General features: G+C 43.0%; 2 protein-coding genes across 2 annotated transcripts; both read right to left on the reverse strand.

Moving 5' to 3' along the window:
* Positions 1-18,398: 18,398 nt before the first annotated feature.
* Positions 18,399-19,316, reverse strand: LOC121993819. Its single transcript, XM_042548121.1, has one exon. The coding sequence runs from the start codon at positions 18,879-18,881 to the stop codon at positions 18,591-18,593; it is 291 nt and encodes a 96-aa protein (XP_042404055.1). The 5' UTR covers positions 18,882-19,316; the 3' UTR covers positions 18,399-18,590.
* A 730-nt stretch (positions 19,317-20,046) lies between these two features.
* Positions 20,047-21,351, reverse strand: LOC121996173 (xyloglucan endotransglucosylase/hydrolase protein 9-like). The gene is made up of 3 exons (XM_042550025.1): positions 21,090-21,351; positions 20,893-20,993; positions 20,047-20,811 (listed from the first exon to the last, which is right to left on the reverse strand). The coding sequence occupies exons 1-3, from the start codon at positions 21,259-21,261 to the stop codon at positions 20,191-20,193; spliced, it is 894 nt and encodes a 297-aa protein (XP_042405959.1). The 5' UTR covers positions 21,262-21,351; the 3' UTR covers positions 20,047-20,190.
* Positions 21,352-23,619: the final 2,268 nt, after the last annotated feature.

The raw sequence follows: 23,619 nt of genomic DNA on the forward strand, positions 1-23,619 counted from the left end.
GTTTAACGACAACCTTGTGAAGTCGGGTACTAGCCTCTTCTTAAAAGTAAATTACTTATAATCTTAATTACTTCTTCTTTAAATGCCTTGGCATTTTAATAGACACCTTGTGTGCCAAAATCCCTAAAGTCTTGACTTTGGAATTTACTTAAGGCCTTGGCCTTTCTCTTTTTTTTCTTTTTCTTTCTTTTACTTGTTAATACTTCTAAAAGTATTTAATAGGATTCTTATTTTTCCACTAGAATACATGGTTGTTCATGCTTGTTAAAATAGCAAATGAAAACTAAAGGAAACTGCTCATGTGTATCTAGTAGTAAAGGACTAAAAATAGGAATCAATACTGCTCATGTTAAACTGCTAGCAAAGAAAATCTGCATGTCTAATAGCAATAGAAAAGAAGTATGCTCATACTTACAAATAGCTAAGGAGAAGCTAGAAAAGGAAAACTGCACTTCTATTACTTAGAGAAATCTGCACTGCTCTTCTTAATAAAAATCTGCACTCTAAAGACTTAATCAAACTTCACTATAATCTTTTAAAACTGCACTATGAGGAGATCTAAACTACATTAAAACTTCTAAATTGATTCCAATTATCTTAATTTCCCCACTCATCTAATATCAACCACTGCTTTCTAAACTTTCTGTTTCATCATCAACATGATCTATTTATGATCAGAAGGATACTTACTCCAATTTTCCTTACTTTTTAAGTCCGTTCCTACTTCAACCAATATGAATAAGTGATCTAACTGGAATTGTAAACTATGAATATTCAATCCAAATAACTTAAGTGCATATTGGAAAAAAAAACATTTGCTTAAACATCATAAGTTCAGATTCTATTAAATCCATTCAATAGTCTAGGTGATCCTCTAAAATAATCCTGCTCCTCTCTACTTGATCTATCACTGCACAAGCTAAAGTCATTCAACATCTCTCACTTTACACTAAAGAGATGACACCACCTATTTCATCTAAAATAAACCAAAATCACTGCCAGATCAACCTCCAATTAGCCTAATAAACCAATACTTAATCCAAGCCATTCTATGTTCATTGCCTAATAGCAAAACAAAGGAAAACTAAAAACTTAAAGCAAAATCTAACTATATATACTTGGAATAAAAGAGTCTGAAATGTTTTCATGAAATCTGAAACTAACATGCTAAACTTAAAACTATAACTGCAGGTTAAAGGATCACTAATAAAGAATCTAATAGCATGTTAAACAATTGATAACAAAAGAGTCTAACTGGTTAGAACTTGAAACTCTATAAAACTTATACTTCTTATACTTTAAAATATTTATCTTTCTCTTCTTCAGACCTTGGTCTTTACTTTACTTATAACTTCTCATGAATCCCTAAAAGGATTAAGTAGAATACTATATGTACATATAGATTCTAGAGTTGCATAAAGCAAGTTCCATTCGTTAAGACTTGCTGTGAACATAAGGAATTGCATCTAACTATACATGTTGTCCAATAACAAGGAAAACTAAGATTTGCATACATTAAAATAGACCATTCAAGCTCACTGATTTGCAAAGGAAATAAAACTGCAAAGCTAAAAGAGAAGGCCGGTTGTCCATGCTTTATAACCTTTGCAAAAGAACTAAACTAAATGCTGACCTAAAGCTATTCATACTCATTAATTTACCAAAGAACCCCCATCTGTCACGCTAACTAAAAGGTTGTTCTTGCTTATGGAATTAATCTTCATGCTTCTACAAACACTTACAATGTACAAGAAATGCACAAATGCTACAACACTAGAACTGAATGCAAGGAATTAATCTTGCTGAATTGAACCTCAAGAAGTCAACTTGCTGAATTGAAACTTAAAGAATCAAACTTGAATAACTTTAAATCAGTAATTAAACCCAACTATATGCCAAATCCATTAAAACCCCTTCTTATCTTCCTTTAAAAACTCACGGCATCAAACCCTTTAAACTAAGCTAACCTCAAAAATCGGTACAGGAATTATCTTCCTAATTATAGAACCAAAGCTTATATCAAACCAATTCAATGAACAAATCCTCAACTACTCTAAATTTCAGTCAGGATTCATTCTTGTTATTCACGGCAGTAACACCAAAACTTGCTTACCTAATTCTATCCGAGTCTAACTACAATAGAGATAAGCACACAACAAAATAATGGTACTAGTCTGTGTGGTGTCATTTTATTTGCTTTCCCTCTAAGCAGTTCTAGCAGTGCTTCATAAACCATCAAGAATATCATGACCCCAATCCACATCCAAACGACTTAGATCAACAATCCAACAATTCAAACATAAAGCTCCCAAAGACTGGATTTGGATTTGATCAAAATCCCAGTTCAAATTGACTGAATTGTACCTAAAGATCAATACATAGGAACACACAGTACAAAAGTAAATGATTCCATAGTCTTAATCCTGTAAGAAAATTCCTAAATCAACACCAATCAACAAGTTAACTTAGCATGGAAGTTGAATCAACCTATTCTGTTCAGGGATACAAAACCGAGCCACGACATAATACTCATGCTAGCACTGAAACACCCAAAATTCACTGCATTACAGTATCACAAAGCATGAAACTAAGTAGCATAGAATCCAATCAAAAGCACGAAAACACAGCAATACGAGTCATGATGCAAAACAACCTCGACTTGAAATCTGAAATTCTGAATTCGTTTGTTCAAAACTTTCGGGAACAAGGAAAGGAATAAAAGGTAAACCTCGGAGCTATCCTACGGCAGGTGAGTAGCAACTTACATCGTGTTCTTGAACTCACAGCCGAAGAAGGAAGACTTCTAGGGTTTTCGGCGAGCTCGAAATCCCGACTCTTCTTCGTGCTCCCGACTTCTCCTCGTCAAGAAGAGCTTAAGGAGGTGGAGGAACCCCTCGGAGAACCTTGGTCGGCCGTCGGAATCGAAGCTAGGGCTTCGTTTTCCTTCGCTCGGGCAGAATCGGCGCCGACGCCGTTCGTGAGGGAGAAGAGGAATTTTGAGAGAAATTTTTAGGTTTTAGGAAAAGGATTTAAAACTTATACTCAAGGTTATTTTCGTTTCCAACTATCGCTTAAATGGAATTTTTCTCCTTCTTTAATAACAAACGATCGCTAGCACACTTGGTCAGCTGCTCCACCTAAATCTTTGCTTCGGGTCCGAGGTCGAGGGTTCGAACCTTGGCCGAAACATTTTTCCACAACCTTTTATAAACTTAAGATATTTCTATATCTACTATCCCTTAAATATGATTTCGCCCATTACTTGATCAGCAATAACCGCCGGCCCACTTGGTTAGCTGAGTTTTGCCCAGATCAGAGGTTGCTAGTTAGAACCTCGGCTTGGATAATTTTTTTGTCAAAACTTCCTTCGTTTAGTAAAAATACCAAATGACCTCCAAAAATTACATAAAAATACTCTAAAAATTTCTAAAAATCTCTAGAATATTTCTATAGCATTTCTAAATATTTTTGAATTATTTCTGGGTTCAAAATGAGGAAATTTGGGTCGTTACAGACGATACGTCATCCGAATCGGAAGTCGAGGCGTTCTCCGGGCTCGCATTAATGGCGAGTCATCAAGACGACGACTGCGATTCAAGCTCTTCCGAAATGAGCATCGAGAGCATCGATGAAGGGGGAGCTACGTCGGAAGAAAGCAGCAGTTCAAGGGGAGACACGGATAACGAGATCGATTAGGTAAGTCAGGTACGATCTCTTCCTCCCGATAAACTCTTTAAATTCGTTAAATTATTAACAAAAGATTGCTACAAATTAGAAAAAAAAATAAAAATTTAAAAATAATACTAGTTAAATCATCTTGCCCTCTAGAAGATTTAGACAAATCAAAATTAAAAAAATGAAAAATTGAAATCAGAAAATAATAATTTGAAAATGCAAATAGATAGTCTAAAAATCATGCATGTTCAAATAAAACATATTTTAGAAAATACAATAATTTAAATTGGTATTTTCGATATCATAAGGAACAGATTAGAAATATGTCTAAGAAAAATGTCCCTAAGAAATTCCTAGTCAATCTAGTAGGCTGGAACCTATATTGGATTCGAAAGTCCTGTTTGACTTGAACTTGAACTAATTAGATTTTGAGCTTTCAGTGAGAAAATTAAACATTAAAATTTATTTATGAGGCTTTGTCTAAGGAAGTGGTTATTGCTCCAATAACCAAGAAGGCCTAGTACGTCGCCACGACCTGGAAGCCAAAATATTGAAATAAAAATTTTTAATTAACTTTCTGATAAAAACATTAAGGTGGAAATTTAATAATGTTTTAAAAAGTTTTTAAACATTTTTTAAAATTTTTCAAATTTTTTACGTAGATTTTTTTTTTGCGTAAAACTTTTACTTAAAAGTTAAAAGTTTTTCTGAAATTAGAAATTTCTGCTTAAAATCTTTACTTAGAAAAATTTTCAAAAATATTTTTACAAAATTTCCTAAGTCAGGATTTTTTTTAAATTCTCTAACTTAAATCTTTACTTAGAAATTTTTTTAGAGTTTTTCCTTAGAAAATTTTCTTACCTAAAGTTTTACTTAGAAATTGTTTAACTTAGAATATTTTTTAATGAAAATTATTGCAAATTCTCTAACTTAGAATGTATTCAACTTAGAATTTTTGTTAAGAAAGTTAGAATTTTTTTTAACCCTTAGAGTTTTTTCAGAACCCTAATTTTTTTATGTGATCAAAGGGGGAGAAGGAAAAGTATAAGTCTAGGGAGAGGTAGACCAAAATTTAAATTTTCTATCTTTTTGTACTTTATTACAAAAATTAGTTAGTTTATTTTTTTATGTCTATTTTTTACCCTAACTTAACTTGGGTTGCTCACATCAAAAAGGGGTGATTGTTGGGATCCCAAGGTTGTTTTGGTGTGATCAACAAGTTAAGTTAGGTCCTGTGTGTTTTTAACCTTGTGTCTAAGTGTGCAGGAGCTTAGGAGCACAGATAGTCGAGCGGAAGACGCAGCTAGTGAGAAGGATTGGATGCGGTGCATCCGAGGGACAAGGCATTGCGGAAGAGTACACCGGCGTACGAGAAGAAAGTGCGCGGTGGTTCCGAGGGACAAGAAGCCAAAGCGGAAGACTACTCGAGGAGCAAGAGACACAGCTAGCGAGAAGGTCGGCACAGGGTGCGACCGAGGCATGAAGATTGCGGATTAGTACGCTGGCGGACAGAAGGAAGCATGCGACGATTCTGAGGAACGAGAAGCCGGAACGGAAGCCTGTTCAAGAAGACCGGAAGTTGGGTTTAGGTGAGCTCTATTCCGGATGACAAAGATCACCCAAGCGAGCGGAAGACTCGGTCTGAGGCGAATGGAGCCTGACCAGAAGACCCGGGTTGAAAAATGTCAACGGGATTGACTTTCCCAGCCGGGGTGCCCGGAACAGTCCGGGGCGCCCGGAACTGTCCAAGGCGCCTGGACCCCTTCGGGGCGCCGGGACCCCTCCGTGGCACCCGAAACCCTTCCGAGCGCCCGAAGTTGACTTTTTGACTAGATCGCGTCAATCGCGATCTGAACGTTGGGGGATAAAGTTTTATCCCCCCAGGGCACTCGAAACCCCTTCGGGGCACCCCGACCAAGGCTATAAATACAGCCTTGGTCCAGAAGCTTTTAAACAACTCAGAAATTATAACTCCAACACTTGTACGCTCAATCTCTATATTAGCTTCTTTCTTTTTGCGCTTTCATTGCTATAAGAGGCTTCTCCACCTGAAGGAGATATTCTAATGCATTCCACTCCTTGGATTAACAATCTCCCTGGTTATAACCAAGTAAACATCTGGTGCCTCTTTCCTTTCTGTTTTAATTTATTGCTTTTCCATTTTATGCAAGTATTCTGTTGAAAGTTCGAGAAAGGGTTGTGCTTTTATTTTTGCAAGCTATTCAACCCCCCTTCTAGCCGGCCCAACAGTCCAACAACAGCTTCGTAGCAGAGTCGTAGCAGGAGCCTGGAGCAGTCGGAACCTCAAATAGATACGTAGTATCTCGTATATTTGTTCTATTTTGAAGCTTCCTCGAGACTGCCATATATAGGGCATTGAGGGTGCCTTCCATACTAATTGAACTTGATAAAGTTGATCCTGAATGGTCTGGCTTCTGTAAAATACCGAAAATAGGCAAATATTGATAAGGGAATTTTTCAGAATTTTTGAAAAAATTTCGGGAATTTTTCGGAGCTCGTACGGACGAGTTAACGGGGACAAAAACGGGGCCCGGAAAAGGTTGTTTAGGCTACCCCATTTAAGTCAGGAAAAGTTTATATATTTAATTCTTTTTTTTTCCTTATTTTTTCTTTCCCGTTTTCTTTTTTTTTTTTCCTCCCGCGAGCCCGAGCCATCCCCGACGCCTTCCCCTCGGACCCGACGACTGTGCCCTAACCGCTCGGCGCCGGTTGTTTCCTCCCCGTGTACAAAAGCAGTAGGCCAAGGAAGGCTTGTTTCCTTCCGCTCTGACGAACTCGAGCCCTAGATCTTCACTGGGAAATCAAACGTCGATCATTGTTGTCTCCACTCGACCCGAGCCACTGCGGGCACCGATTTCCCAGCGCCGGGTGTCGTCGCCTGTGCCCTAGCATCGTCGGGAGTCTGATCTCTGCCCACTAACGCCGGCTATCTTCCTCTTCATTTCTCCTTCGTGAGCCGAAACCCTCCTCTGCCTCCCGATTCCTTCCTCCTCCTCTAGTCCAACGAGACACCGCCGACCTCCTTTCTGCCCTAGCCGAATCCCTTCCACCGCCGGTAGCCTGAGTTCCTGCCACCAGCCGCGAACTCGCGTGCCCTAGATGTTTGGGTTCACAACAACGTGCCGATTCTTCTTTGTGCCTGGCCTCTCCACCGCCGCACACCGTTGAGAGTCGACTCTCCTCCCTGTGTTCACGACCGCCGCAAATCTGCACAGTGCCGACGTCGCTGCCCTAGTGTCTCTGCTCTTGGTCAAATCCACGGTGAGGTTTAGTTTTGGTTGGAAATTCTGTAGGTTCAAGGATCATGATGAATTGTTGAATTGGCTTGTTTGTTTTGTTCCAACTGCAATAAATTTGTGCCGGCAGCCACAGTCCTGGTGTGGATCAACAAACACGGCTACGAGTTAGCAATTTATTGTGTTGCTAGCAGCGACATGTCGATCTCCAGTTATGCTGTTGACAGAAGCTTTAGAGTTGTGAGGTAAGGATTAGATGTATTTGAATACTTGTTGTAGATCATGTTCCGAATTGGAGGATTTGGTTAGATGATCATGTGAATCTAGGTAAGGAGCATGATTATGATACATGTTGATTTAGGTAGGAGTTGGTACATACATAATTACTTATGTGCATGTTGATTAGGTTTATGTGTTTTTGAATTAGGGTTTTTGCCCTAATTTAGGGTTAAAGAGTTTATTTAGCTATTTATAAGAATTTAGCTAAATAATAGTATATCTATTGGATACAGGACTTTGACGCGAGATGAGTATCTCGTAGTCAGATTTGGACCATTTTATCGGAGGCGGGTACTTTTGACTTATGTCATTTGATATACATAGTAGTGAATTTAACAAGTTGCATTAATTATGTTCTTATTTGTTCTGGTTAATCACTACTCGATACTTGTTACATGATTGATTGATTGCTTGTTTTGCATCTCATGTAATCCTTACCGGTTGATACATGCTTATAGGGGTAGTGATATACCATGCTTCACCATGTTCAGGACCTAGGTTTTATACCTTCTGTGTACCTTTGATTTGATTTGATTCGTTGACCTATGATGCACTTTTATATATATATGGATTAGGTCAGGATATTTTGTGGTTATTGTCATGCACCATTTGCATGATTGGATGCTGTGCGATAGTTCGCTCCATTATTGTTGAGCACATCGCCAGTTACATGGATCTGCACACACCACCACTCATGGGTTAGTGGTCGATTCAGGCAGAGTGTGTTGCAGTAGGGACTCTGTTAGGCACCGTTGGTCCGCTCATGAGTAGTGTGACACAACGTGTTATCCGGCAGGGATTCCTCCCCGTCATTGTGTACCGGGAGATGTGAGCATTGCGCTCCCCCATTTATGATTTGGGGTTCCGCCAGTTCCAGTGGTTCCGCCAGTTCCTGCAGCCGTCCCGACACAGCTCACTGATATTGTCGCTGCACAAGTTAGGATTCCAGTATTAGTAGAGTCGATGAAGACTCGATACACACTCTTCCGAGGAGACCTTGATCCGGGTATGGCCCTGTCATGGATAGAGACTATGGAGCCGACCTTCTTTTATATGGCTTGCTCCTTGTGGGAGAAAGCAGAGCTGGCTGCTTTCCATTTACGGGATGAGGCTAACGCCTGGTGGATTACACAGCGTTCTATCATCGGTGAGCGGAACGTTACTTGGGCCAGGTTCAGAGAGGCTTTTGAGAGTCGTTTCTTCCCACTATCATATCAGATAGCTCGCTGGCAGGATTTCATGAGTTTGCATCAGAACAATCGCATGGTGACAGAGTATAATACTGAATTCAATCGGTTGGCTAAGTTTTGTCCAGAGTTAGTTGCGGAGGACAGATCTCGTATGATGCAGTTTATACAGGGACTGGATGGCTATCTGCAAGTAAGGCTTGCCGGTTTAGGGATCGTATCTTACTCAGATGCACTGGATCGAGCTTTGATGATAGAGTTAGCTTAGCAGAGAGCATTTCAGGACAGAAAGAGGAAGCATATGGGTCAGGCATCCGGACAGATCCAGCAGACACCGGCGACAGGACAGCAGCAGAGTAGTTGCAGTCGGTCAGGTCAGGGTACTTCTGGGGTATCTCGTAGGCCTCAGAAGTCAAGGCGGTCTTCTTCAGGACGTTCCCGGTTTTCTCAGTAGAACCGGCAACCACCTTCCAGCGATACTCACTATTTTCGATGTGGATCCAGAGATCACCTTACCCCAGCTTGCTCTCTGGGACAGCCAGTTTGCTATTATTGCAAACTGCCTGGGCACCAGAGCCGAGATTGTCAGCTGAAGGCTCAGCACACGGCTTCCAGAGGGTCAGGTCAGAGGGGGCAGTCTAGTCAGTATCGAGGAGGGCGAAGCCCAGTCTTCACATCGTCAGCAGGGATAGTTCCCTCAGCAGCAGCATTTGGCATGCTTGGACAGAGTACTCCAGTGCTTCCATAGCACCCCGAGTTCTGTCCAGGACCTTATTATACGACGCAGGCGATGTCGATGCCTCGGCCTCTAGGCGATGCAGATTGGTCCCATCCATCGATCCAGCTCTGCCTCAGTGGCAGGCTTCTGCCCAGCCGCAGCAGCCGCTGGCAGCGTTACCACCTCCTCCTCCGCCAGAGACTGGACGTGTTCATGCGATTACCAGAGAGGATGCGCAGCGAGCCGACGGATCCGTTTTCCGCGGTATGATTTCCATTTATGCATTTTCCGCTGATATATTGATTGATATTGGTAGCTCGCATTCTTTTATAACCCGTACCTTTATGCGGGAGATTGGTAGATTATCTACTATTTGACTGCAGCGATTAACTGTATCCCTACCGTCCGGTGATACTTTAGACGTCACCCAGGAGATCAGAGGTTGCCCGTTAGACTTTGGCAACATGATACTTACGGTAGATCTTCTAGTATTGGAGATGGTCGAGTTTGATATCATTCTTGGTATGGATTGGCTGTCAGTATATCATTCTACCGTTGATTGCCAGACGAGGGTGGTCACCTTCCGGCCTCCGAACCAACCCTCGTGGAGTTTCACCGGCATCAGAGATGACGACATCTCGATTATTTCAACGATTCAAGCGCAGAAGCTGTTGTCTCACGGCTGTCATGGTTTCCTATTATCTCTGATTAGTACTGAGGACAGTAGTAGTTCGTAGCTCTCCGACGTTCCTGTAGTCCGGGAGTACCCAGATGTATTTCCAGAGGAGCTGCTAGGTTTACCTCCCAGAAGGCAAGTGGAGTTCACTATTGAGCTGATTCCGGGAACCACGCCGACATCGAAAGCTCCGTATCGTATGGCACCAAAAGAGTTGAACGAGCTGAAGGTTCAACTCCAGGAGCTTTTAGACAGGGGATTTATTCACCCTAGTGTTTCTCCATGGAGTTCTCCGGTATTATTTGTCAAGAAAAAGGACGGCACTATAAGGTTATGTATTGACTACAGACAGCTGAATGCAGTGGCCGTCAGAAATAAATATCCTTTACCACGGATCGAGGATTTGTTTGATCAGCTCAGAGGTACATCAGTGTATTCTAAGATTGATCTGCGATCCGGATATCATCAGTTGAGGGTCAGAGACTCAGATATCTAGAAGACAGCTTTCCGTACGAGATACGGTCATTATGAGTTTTTGGTAATGCCATTTGGGCTTACCAATGCTCCAGCGGTGTTTATGGACTTGATGAACCGCATCTTTCTGGAGTATCTGGACCAGTTTGTTATCGTTTTCATTGATGACATATTGGTCTGCTCGCATTCCGAGGAGGAGCATGCTCATCATCTTCGCATAGTCTTGGAGACTCTTAGACGACATCAGCTGTACACGAAGTTCAACAAGTGTGCATTCTGGTTATCCTCAGTCGGTTTTCTGGGACACGTGGTTTCTAGCAGAGGTATTTCAGTTGATCCTCAGAAGATCGAGGCTGTCACCAGTAGGGAGCAGCCGAAGTCAGTTCAGGAGATCCGCAGTTTTCTAGGATTGGCCGGATATTACCGACGTTTTGTCGAGGGTTTCTCACATATTGCTATGCCGCTGACACGCCTTACCAGGAAGGGCGTGAAGTTTACGTGGACAGAGGATTGTGAGACCAGTTTTCAAGAGCTGAAGCGGAGATTAGTGTCGGCTCCAGTTTTGGTTTTGCCTTCTAGAGAGGACGGATTTGTACTCTACACCGACGCGTCTCTTCAGGGTTTGGGCGCTATTCTGATGCAACACGGCAGAGTAGTCTCTTATGCTTCCCGTCAGCTGAAGGAGAATGAGAAGAACTACCCAGTTCATGACTTGGAGTTAGCTGCCATCATCTTTGCTCTGAAGCTTTGGCGTCATCATTTATATGGTATCACATTTGAGATTCTCACTGATCATAAGAGTCTCAAATATATTTTCACTCAGAAGGAGTTTAATCTCTGACAGAGGAGATGGATGGAGTTCCTGAAGGACTACGATTGTACCATTAGATACCACCCGGGGAAAGCTAATGTGGTTGCCGATGCACTCAGCAGGAAGTCCAGAGGGACTTTGGCTTGCCACCAAGTTTCAGTTACAGACTTGGTTCAGGGTTTCTCTGAGTTAGATCTTGAGGAGCAGGGACCGACAGAGCAGGGTATTCTGGTTACCATGGTTGCTCAGTCGTCGATCAGGACGAGGATCCGTGAGGCCCAGGCTGGTGATCAGCATTTGTAGTTCATTAGCAGTCATATAGCTTCTGAGCAGCAGACTGAGTTTGTACGAGACGAGGAGGGTGTTATATACTTCCGAGGCAGATTATGCGTACCTCAGTCTCATCCGGTCTTACAGGAGCTACTCCAGGAGGCACACCGCTCTCGATTTGCGATCCATCCAGGCGGGACCTGTATGTATCGAGACTTGAGGCGTTCCTATTGGTGGAACGGCATGAAGAAAGACATCGCGGGTTTCGTAGCTAGATGTCTTGTTTGTCAGCAGGTGAAGGCTGAGCACCAGAGACCTGCAGGATTACTTCAGCGGATTCCTATTCCTAAGTGGAAGTGGGATCACATTACCATGGACTTTGTGGTAGGGTTGCCGAGGATACGACGAGGCCATGATGAAATTTGGGTAATCGTTGATCGATTAACCAAATCCGCGTACTTTTTAGCGATTCGGAGGACTGATCCCCTGGATCGATTGGTAGATCTGTATTGTCGGGAGATCATCAGGCTACATGGTGTTCCGTTGAGTATCATTTCGGATAGAGATCCACGGTTCACGTCTCGTTTCTAGCAGAGTCTACAGCAGGCCTTGGGCACACAACTCCGTTTTAGTACAGCTTTCCATCCACAGACAGATGGACAGTCAGAGCGGACCATTCAGACTTTAGAGGATCTGCTGAGGTCATGTGTTATGGATTTCGGAGGCAGTTGGGAGGACCATCTGCCGTTGGTAGAGTTTGCCTATAACAACAGCTTTCTTTCGGCTATCCAGATGGCACCGTTTGAGGCGTTGTATGGTAGACCTTGTCGGACACCCGTCCTCTGGGATGAGGTTGGAGAGGCCCAGTTGTTGGGACCTCATAGAGTTCAGCAGGATGCAGAGTTGGTCCGTACTATCAGACGGAGGATGTCAGAGGCGCAGGACCCCCAGAAGAGTTATAATGATCGGAGACGTAGACCACTAGAGTTCTCTGTTGGCGACCATGTATTTCTGCGAGTTTCACCCACGAAAGGGGTGAAGAGATTTGGCCTCAGAGGTAAGCTGGCTCCGCGGTACATTGGCCCTTTCAAGATCTTGGAGAGGATCAGAGCGGTAGCTTACTGACTGGCACTACCACTGTCCCTGGCAGGCGTTCACGATGTATTCCACGTATCTATGCTGCGGAGATACGTGCCCGACCCGACGCATGTGCTGGCAGATATTCCAGTTCTAGTTCAGCCTGACATTTCTTATGAGGAGATTCCGGTATGGATTCTCGACCGGAAGGAGCGTCAGTTGCGGAACAAGACTATTCGGCTGGTTAAAGTCGGATGGTAGCATCATTCGGATAAGGAGGCTACTTGGGAGCTCGAGGATACTATCCGAGCTCGATATCCCCATCTTTTTACTTGAGGTATGTGATTTATTTACCGTTCAGCATTTATACTTATATCTGTTGTTGGTACTTGCTGATGGTAGATAATGAAATATGGGGACCAAATTTTTATTAGTGGGGGAGAATGTAAAATACCGAAAATAGGTAAATATTGATAAGGGAATTTTTTGGAATTTTTGGAAATTTTTCAGAAATTTTTCGGAGTTCGTACGGATGAGTTAACGGGGACAAAAATGGGGTCCGGAAAAGGCTGTTTAGGCTACCCCATTTAAGTGAGGAAAGTTTATATATTTAATTCTTTTTCTTTTTCCATATTTTTTCTTTCCCGTTTTCTTTTTTTTTCCTCCCGCGAGCCCGAGCCATCCCCGACGCCTTCCCCTCGGACCCGACGGCTGTGCCCTAACCGCTCGACGCCGGTTGTTTCCTCCCCGTGTACAAAAGCAGTCGGCCAAGGAAGGCTTGTTTCCTTCCGCTCTGACGAACCCAAGCCCTAGATCTTCACCGGGAAATCAAACGTCGATCGTTGGTGTCTCCACTCGACCCGAGCCACTGCCGGCACCGATTTCCCAGCGCCGGGTGTCGTCGCTTGTGCCCTAGCTTCGCCGGGAGTCTGATCTCTGCCCACTAACGCCGGCTATCTTCCTCTTCATTTCTCCTTCCCGAGCCGAAACCCTCCTCTTCCTCCCGATTCCTTCCTCCTCCTCTGGTCCAACGAGACACCGCCGGCCTCCTTTCTGGCCTAGCTGAATCCCTTCCACCGCCGGCAGCCTGAGTTCCTGCCACCAGCCGCGAACTCGCGTGCCCTAGATGTTTGGGTTCACAGCAACGCGCCGATTCTTCTCTGTGCCCGGCCTCTCCACCGCCGCACAACGCTGAGAGCCGACTCTCCTCCCTGTGTTCACGACCGCCGCACATCTGCACAGTGCCGACATCGCTGCCTTAGTGTCTCTGCTCTTGGTCAAATCCACGGTGAGGTTTAGTTTTGGTTGGAAATTCTGTAGGTTCAAGGATCTTGATGAATTGTTGAATTGGCTTGTTTGTTTTGTTCCAACAGCAATCAATTTGTGCTGGCAGCCACAGTCCTGGTGTGGATCAACAAACACGGCTACGAGTTAGCAATTTATTGTGTTGTTAGCAGCGACAAGTCGATCTCCAGTTGTGCTGTTGACAGAAGCTTTAGAGTTGTGAGGTAAGGATTAGATGTATTTGAATACTTGTTGTAGATCATGTTCCGAATTGGAGGATTTGGTTAGATGATCATGTGAATCTAGGTAAGGAACATGATTATGATACATGTTGATTTAGGTAGGAGTTGGTACATACATAATTACTTAAGTGCATGTTATTAGGTTTATGTGTTTTTGAATTAGGGTGTTTGCCCTAATTTAGGGTTAAAGAGTTTATTTAGCTATTTATAAGAATTTAGCTAAATAATAGTATATCTATTGGATACAGGACTTTGACGCGAGACGAGTATCTCGGAGTCAGATTTGGACCATTTTATCGGAGGCGGGTACTTTTGACTTATGTCATTTGATATACATAGTAGTGAATTTAACAAGTTGCATTAATTATGTTCTTATTTGTTCCGGTTAATCACTACTCGATACTTGTTACATGATTGATTGATTGCTTGTTTTGCATCTCATGTAATCCTTACCGGTTGATACATGCTTATAGGGGTAGTGATATCCCATGCTTCACCATGTCCAGGACCTAGGTTTTATACCTTCTATGTACCTTTGATTTGATTTGATTCGTTGACCTATGATGCACTTTTATATATATATGGATTAAGTCTGGATATTTTGTGATTAGTGTCATGCACCAATTGCATGATTACATGCTGTGCGATAGTTCGCTCCATTATTGTTGAGCACATCGCCAGTTACATGGATCTGCACACACCACCACTCATGGGTTAGTGGTCGATTCAGGCAGAGTGTGTTGTAGTAGGGACTCTGTTAGGCACCGTTGGTCCGCTCATGGGTAGTGTGACACAACGTGTTATCCGGCAGGGATTCCTCCCCGTCATTGTATACCGGGAGATGAGAGCATTGCGCTCCCCCATTTATGATTTGGGGTAGGAGGATAGGTGTACTCCGACAGCATCCCGTCCACTCGATCACTCATCAGGAGTAGTGACGACAGAGTGCATGGTTGTCACAGCCCTACCCACTCGGCCTCACTATTGGGTGTGAGATGATCGACTGGCGTCAGGGGTGACCAGGATGCATCATTGGCATCATATGCATGATGCATTTATTGTTTGTGTTTGTGTTTGCTGCATATTGTTTGGATACCTATGTTTGACATGCATACAGGATTTCCATATCACTCGGACTGTTTGTCCTTATACCCAGGTCCTGGTTAGTACAGTTTTTCTCCTGTTACTTCCGATGCATTTTTTTTATCTTTCTTATATCAGGAGATTGTACGCATGATTAGTGCTAGGTGTTATTTCCCTACTTTGTATATCAGTTGTACCTGCTGATTGTTGGACTCACCCCGCCTCCATTGTTGTTATTTTCCAGGTTGATGCTGTCAGGAGAGAGTTCCAGTTGCTAGTCCCTTGCAGACCACGAGGACTTAGTGATCTTTTGGGTTTTCTTCTTTATTAGACTATGTTTTGAATTTGTTATGTTTTGGATTGTTTTACTTATGGATCTTGTATGGATTCTTTTCGTTGATGGACTTTGCTGTGGTTTGGATATGTTTTACTCCATGCCTGCCTGGACGACAGAAGAGGTGAGTTTGTCGGATTTGAGCTTTACGAGTGTAGTGGAGTAGGGTTGATTTCGAGTCAGAGTATTATTCTTCTGTTTACTTGTTATATAAACTGCGTGGAATGTCTGTGTATTGCATTTTATTTCTTCTATTATTCCAGCCGCATGTGACTGAGGTATGTGGATATGTAGAAAGTTTCAGATTGTCCGCCGTACAGGGGAGATGCTGCCGAAATTTCTTCAGACAGGGACTCCTCCGGGGCGTGACAGCTTCTATCTGCGACTTCGTCCAAATTTCATCCTGTGGAAGGCGCCTTCCATAGCCATGGAAGGTGCCTTCGATGAACAGTATGAAGGCGCCTTCAGCTGCTTGAAGGCGCCTTCGGACACTATTCATCCGAAGGAAAATTTTCTCCTTTGTTCTGCAAAACAACGTTAGTCCAATAAACCAAGTAATGACCTGCAAGACAAGTGTTAGTACAATAATACTGAGTAGTAGTAATCAGTTCCTGGGAGTAATTAGTTCCTGTCCTCCTAGGACCAGAAACTAGTTAAGGTCTCAAATTAGGGATCCGAAATAGATATAACCTAGACCGACACTTACTGTCCCCTCAACTAGGATGCGTCCTCATTTAGTCACTCTCCTCCAGTGACTTACCTTTACTTATCAGTTTACCAAATATCCGGCCAGCCCGTCGACCTATCTAGACTTCCTACAAGATATCCGGTCAGCCCGTCGACCTATATGGATTTCTCGCCAGATATTCGGTCGACCCGTCGACCTATCTGGACTTCCCGCCAGATATCCGATCAGCCTATCGACTTATCTAGACTTCTCACCAGATATCTGATCATCCCGTCGACCTATCTGCACACTTGGTAAAGTGGTTAGATCACAATTATACCTAACTTAACTTATTTGTCATTCATCAAAACCTGAGTTAAACAATTAGTACAAACTGCACCAACAGTAGCAGTTACAACTTAAATCATGAAAAAATAGAACCCGAAACCCTAAATATAAATGTCTACTACCTACTTAGATAGTATCATCTAAGTAGCTATCTTGAAATTACCATCAAATGCTTTGTAGAAAATGATGTTTGACAAGTTTCCTACAAATTTTATAACAAAATAATTGTAAGAAAATGTTATTTGAAGTGTCAAGGTAGCTGATATAATATTATAGCACCCACACTGTGGAGGTAACTGCTACAATGTTGTTACAGCTAATTGTTGAATTAGCTGCTACAACATTGTAGTAGCTATCATTTCAAATAGTTGTTGCAACGTTGTAGCAGCTAACCTTCGAATTAGCTGCTACAACGTTATAGCTGCTAACATTCCAAATAACTACTACAATATTTTAGTAGCTAGCTGTGGAATTAATTAACATTTTAACACCCGGGACGTCAAATAAAGATAATCACATATAAACGGTATACAATAAAAATAGAGGAGAGGGAATTACAACTTAAAATGAAACGACTTACCAAGTAGCTACTACACATTGTAGTAGCTACTTGGACAGTTAGCTGCTACAAGGTATAGTAGCTACTTGGATAGTTAGCTGTTATAAGGTGTAGCAGTTAACTATCGAAGTAGCTGCTACAACGTATAGCAGATAACTGTTCAAGTGACTACAGGAGTTTGTAGCAGGTGTCGGCCTTGCACGTTATATCATAAATTCTTCCTTCCTTCTAATATATATTAGGATCACGATCGGGAATTATAACTTAAAATGAAACGAATTACCATTGGTTATGAAATGTGAGAATTGATGTTTGACAAATTCCATGCAAATTACATAAGCAAAACTTGGTAAGAAAGCAAATAGGGCTTGCACGTTGTAGGATCTATCAGGGCTAAAAATTATTATACAGAGCTTTACAATAGATAGTGGAATGGAAAGACTTACGATCGAGAATGGAGAGGGATGCTAAACAAATCGACGTCGGCTATGTGTTCGGTAGTAGTTTGGGGAGCTACCAGCCAGCTAATGAACAAGCAAACGACTATAACGTGGGTTTAACTTGCAGCGTCTTTACTTTGCTTTTTCAACAGGAGTACGAGGTCCGATCGATGACGGTAAAGAAGAAAGGAGCAAGAATGAGAGAGAGAGCTAGGAAAATTTAAATTTGACTAATTTCTTTCACCATTATTTTGAATAAAAGATGGAAAGGATGAGAAAATTTAAAAAAAAATTATAATAAAATTGAGCACACAACCTACGTATACGTGTTGATTAGTATCACGCATAAATCGTCGTCTAGTATACCATCTCTATATATATTATATATACATAAAAAATATGAAACGCATGTTAAATTTCTGTCCAATAAATCTCTTACCATCAGAACAGTAGCGTTCATTAAGCACGGCTGCAAACACCGATGGCTCTACCAGTGTCAAGGACGAATTGGACCAGAGAAAAGAAATGAAATCCAGGTGTTGCAAACTGTGGCTGATGTGAGTGAGGCTTCAAATCAATGGATATGAAATAAATAAGGAATGCGACATATTAAACTTTCATTTATTTCATAAATAAATATTAAAATGTTTTTCTTCCTTTTTATCCTTTTAAAATAATTATAAATGATGCTGCACAAAGTTTGTACTGGGTCATCAGGCGAGATTGAATAGATACATGCACGTCCGCACGGATACAGCCATGCATGCATATGTTAACTACGTGGGACCCAACACCCAGCTGGAGCAGCAGTCTTGTCTTCTTTTGTAGTCGTAGATTATAATATATTATGAGCAGAATCTGATTATTTATTGTCAAATCAAAAAACACAATTATTGGATAGAAGTTGCTGGAAATTAAATATATTTTTTGTAATATATATATTTGATAAAAGAATGTTTATTAAAAAAAATTATATAAGCATATACATTTGGATGGAAACAAAGGATCTCAGTAAACTATAATTAATATCGATATATAGTTCAACAATATCACTGGAAAAACTAAGTTATAGTCATCCGTCTTTGTTTGGAAATCCAATTCCATTTATACACATCGACATATTACATATATATATTTCAGGTCTGCGATCAGTTCATCAAGAACAGGCACCAAAAGAAGATGAAAGATCGAGCAGCCATTAAAATATAATCACGCCTTGCAATTATCTTCAGTGCTGCTCTGTTTTCTTGTGACTCTGATGTACGCAAAAATGGCTCCAAAGATTGCAGTGGCGAGGCCTCCAAGTATCACCTCGGCGCCGGCAATCGACCTGTCCGGCGCCCGCCGGTGGTGCTGCAGCGCCGATGACTGGCTTGCCGGTGCAGAGGCGAAGTGCGACTCCACAGCCAACTCCCGCGTCTCCGTCGGAGCCGGCCGAGCAGCGGCGAGTGCGACGACGAAGCAGAGGAAGGCCGCGAGGAGGATGAAGCGGCGAGCCATTTAATTTATCCGAGCTCTAAAAATTCTTGGAGGAACCCTGAAGAGGTTGAAGGATTATATAGAGGAGGAAGAGGAAGGAGGGTGAATTAATTAATAATGATTTTAGAATTTGGTTAAATGGAGAAAATTATGGGGTTTTGGGGGTGATGATTGGAATGTGATTGGGATTTGAGGTTTGTGTTAATGAGGACAGTTGGATTTGGAGACATGAGGGAAAGGGATGGCTGGTCAAATGGATGGAGATTGCAATTTAAAGATACTCTAGAAAGAAAGAAAGAAAGAAAGAAGAGATTGTTTGGAGTAAATAGGCTTAGATTTGCTTGATTTTGAAAAGATTAAAGAGATCTAAACTTTGTTTAGCTGCCATCTTGTCTCCTGATGATCGAAAACTCGATGCTCCTTCATTGGGAACAAAGCAAACATATTCTATCTGCCTTCATTATCTTATTCATCTATGCATACAAAATATAAACTATAACCAAGCAGCAGTTTTGCAGATATACAGTAAAGAAGTAGGATAAGAATCCAAAGCGTGTCCTCCTTTGAGTCTTTGTCTCTGTTTCATGATCAGTGTGAAGGTTCCCTTCCATCATGTTCTTTGTTCAATTCATATTTTATTATCATGTAAATCTAATCAAAATATAAACTTGTTAGCGTGAGTGAGTGATGTGGCCAAAGAGTCCACCAATAGCTTTAAGCTTCTTTTGGCCTCTCGTTTGATGTGTGATCCTAATTGTCTTTGGCACTCATTGGAGATGCAAAACATCTCCCCATAATGACAGTGGATGATAATAAATCTCACTGAAATGTTTCTTTTAAAGATATTTTATATGAAAAAACAAAATGAAGTACACCTTTATTCTTTTTTGGCTTTACAATTATCAATGAAAACAGCAGACTAATAATAAATGAGATGCTAAATTTAGTAAATGATGATGCGTTGCTTTCTGTTCTCATACCCAAAGAATAAAGACGAGAGCTTTCTGCTTTTTTTGTGCCACAACATACTTCTTCATGTGAATTGTACTACTTTTAATCCTTCTAAGGCAGAAAAAAATATTTTAACGACTGTCTTCTTTACCAATGCTGTGAAATGCAGTGCATTTTCACGAGCGTTTGCTAAAGAATCCAATGCCTCAACGTCCAAACAGACAAGCTTTCCCAATTCCCTAAACTTTCTTACGCATCCATTAGAAGAGAGAACGAGTGCACAGTAAGCGGCGAACAGAAGGGAAGATGAACCAGAGGTTCGCCGGAGCAGGCGACTGAGAGAGAATGTGTAGTTACATGAAATTTGAAAGTGGTTAATTTATTTATTGCACTCCGGTGGCTGCGACGGGAAGCGGCCGGGATCGCTGCAGTAGTCGTAGACCAGGTGGTTGGCGCGCGCCCAGATTAGTTGGTGGCTCTGGTGCACCGTGAGCACCTCCATCTCCTTCTCCTTCCACCAGTAGCGCCCCTCCTTCCCCTGCTCGCTGGCGCTGCACCGCCGCAGCTCCGCCGCAACCTCCGCGCCGGGCGCCCACTCGCAGCCGTCGATGCGGAGGCTGCGGAATGTGGCTACGAAGGGCGCGTGGGACCAGTCGGTCTTCACCCGGCCGCCTTCGGTGGCCCAGTCGTCGGCGTTCCATATGGAGCTGTAGACGCCCATCGGTTGGTCGCCGGGGAACGCAATGCCGCTGCGCGACGCCGCGCGGTTGGAGAGCACGCGGATGGGCGTGTCGTCGACGAGGAACACCACCTGCTGCGGGTTCCAGAGGATGGAATATGCATGGAAATCGGTGGTGGGATCGAACCACAGGTCCATCCGCTGCTCTCGGTTTCCGACTCCATTGATGTAGAGGTTCGTCTGCACCAGGTACGGCTCCCCTGTTCTGTTCCCCAGGAACTCGAAGTCGAACTCGTGGTGGTTCGCCCCTTCCGATGACATCTGCGAGCCACAACACCATGAAAATCGAATCTTTTCATAAACTTCGCATTAATTACGTGCAATTGAGCTAGGGGTCAGTACATAGAAAGCGGTGACAGTTCCGGCGGAGTCCCCTTCCACGAGCTTGAGCTCCGCGGTGACCTTGCCGAAGAGATACTTACTCTTGGACGCGAATCCAGAGCCTGAGACCATGCAAATCAAATAAGAATAACCACCGCTTGCTTCAGCATCAGTACACAGAGTAATGGAGTGAAGAAAAAAAATACTAGAGCCCCAACCGGAAGAGTTGTCAAGCTTGAGCTTGAGAAGCTCGCCGTCGTGGATTACATGGTCGGTGGCCCAGCTCGGCTGCACGAGCTCATCAAACTTGGAGCTTTGCGCTCGCAACGCACTCACCGAGACCCATACTGCCATTACTAACCAAACCAAGCTTCCATTGCGTACGTCCATAGATCCGATACGAGAATCGAAGACGACGATAAGACGAGGCGACTGAAGAAAGCTTCTCGGATGCAATGAGCGTCTGCTGCAGTGGATCCCTTCTTTTATAGCAAGTTACCAATGGCTTGAAGAGAAAGCCATGGGCCACGTAGGACGGACGGGACCCTCCCTAGCGCCACGACGAGCACGCCACACGGGCCGAAGTAGCCGTTGCTGGAAAGCAGATAGATAATTCCAGGTGGGGCCGTCAAACGGGTTAATTCCCGGTTGCGTCCCGTCGCTGTCCCCACTCAAAAGGCCGGAGTCTAAAGAACTGCCAATGCCATGATGGCGCGTGTGGAGTCCAGCTGTTCGTCTCTGACGCCTTGCTAGCTGGCAAAGCTGAAGCGTGAGTAGTTTTATTGCCCGTACCCTTTTGTCGCACGCGTACGCCCGTTCCAACGACTCGCACCCTACCCACGAATCGAAAACGCTGTTTTTCCCTCGAGCCTTGGCCGCCGGGGGAGGTGGATTTGAGTAGCTGGAGTTTTCGTACGAGCTTTGTCTAGTTGACGTCATCGAACAGCTGTCGTACAGGCAATTATATTCCCCTGCCTTCCGGGAATTCAGATACGGGGGCCATCGTCACGGGAAAGACGTTACCAACTTCCAGCGCCGCGCCGAAGCTTATCCGGAAAGCTAAGCGTTGCAGGGGTGATTATGGCCGTCCGATTGTATATGGACGGCAGTGTGTGGATCCAATCGCGAGGTTTGCACGACGGAATAATATTGTGGTGAGAAATAAATACGAATAAGACGAGTGAGGATGCAAACGGGTGGGTTTTTAACGTGTGGTTATTTCTAAGCATTAAACGCTACGAAAGGGGCACCTGACGACGCTACATGAGTGTTAAGTGTCACGTACAGAGACAGCTGGCGAGCTTTTTGAATTTTGAATGGCTGATGTGTTGCCGGAGTGGTACCGGTCATTTCGTTTTAGGGCCGTTAATTGATGTGAGTGATGGGGCGGAAGTCCGTCCCACGTGTTCTATTTAATTTAAAAAAAATTAGATTCATTATCCTAATGATTTTCTTAAAGTGAATCCCTGTATAATTGAAGGATCATATTGTTTGATCGAGATGCGTTAAAGTAGAGATGAATAATGTTCATGATTTTTATAATTTGTATTCAAAAAACATACAATTAAAACAGCGGAATAAGAAAATAATGCACACAAAAAGATCCAAATATTTATTTGGTTTGGAGCTTAAGGTGACTCCTATTTCAAGGCTCACGCTCGTTGAGTGTTTATTATTTTGAGCAATCACTATAATATTACAAATATAGTACAATTAATGACTACAAATAAATGCACTTTATACCGACAATAAGAAATCGTAAAATTACAGCTCCAGGTCATCGGAGACTTGTCGTAGCTTGGCCGGAATGTTTCTTAAGCAGCACACAGGTGAAAGATCACTTCAGAATTGTTGATTGAAAGCTGCTGGTCGAGACCTCTTATAAAGCTTGTTGAGGCCGCCTTCAACCTCCTTGAAGGCGCCCTCATCCACGCCGAGTTCGCCGCACATATCAGATCAGAAGTGGTCGCAGCATATCTACTTGAAGGCGCCTTCATTCTCCTTGAGGGTGCCTTTAAGCTTGTCTGAGACGCCTCCAACTCCTTCGAGGGCGCCTCCAGCCTTGCTGCGTGTGCTTCTTCTGCCTTGCACCCGAGACGCCTCCAAGCTCCATGAGGGTGCCTCAGGTATTGTTCATCCGAGGCATAATGTGCTCTTTTGTCCCTGCAAAATATATTAGTCCACAAAACAACCATATATCCTGCAAAACAAAGTTAGCACATAATAAACATGATAATAAAATATTTTGACAGTCTCCGGACTGTCCGGTTCTGACTTTGAATTTCCGACCGAAACCCTAGGTCGAACCGACGCCAACTCTTCCCTCCGCGGGGAATGCGTCCTCCCCTACTCCACTCAGGAGAAGTTACCTTTTGCCAGTTCGGTCCTCCAGATCGATTAAGCTTTTGCTCGACGCTCGAGTCTTCCAATCTTCACGTTGGATGCCCGCTCCACGACCCGTCAAAACTTCCACTGGTTCGCGACACCAGGATTTCCACCTAGGGTTACCGCCCCCTAGGATTTTTGCCCCAAGCTTCGATCCGCTATGTTAGTTAGAGCCCTAGAGCCAATTATTTGATGATTGTATGGACTCATTGTATCATATTCTTGTATATTAATAAAGGCATTTGTTTGGTTATTATATTTATTTGTATTAGTGCCAAATAGACTAAGTATAATAGCGTCCTTGAGTAGAAAGTTCATACCTATATCAATCGATTAGTTAAATCGATAGTGAGATGATATAGG

Source organism: Zingiber officinale, chromosome 6A (genome assembly GCF_018446385.1).
Source record: "Zingiber officinale cultivar Zhangliang chromosome 6A, Zo_v1.1, whole genome shotgun sequence".
Classification (NCBI taxonomy): Eukaryota; Viridiplantae; Streptophyta; class Magnoliopsida; order Zingiberales; family Zingiberaceae; genus Zingiber; species Zingiber officinale.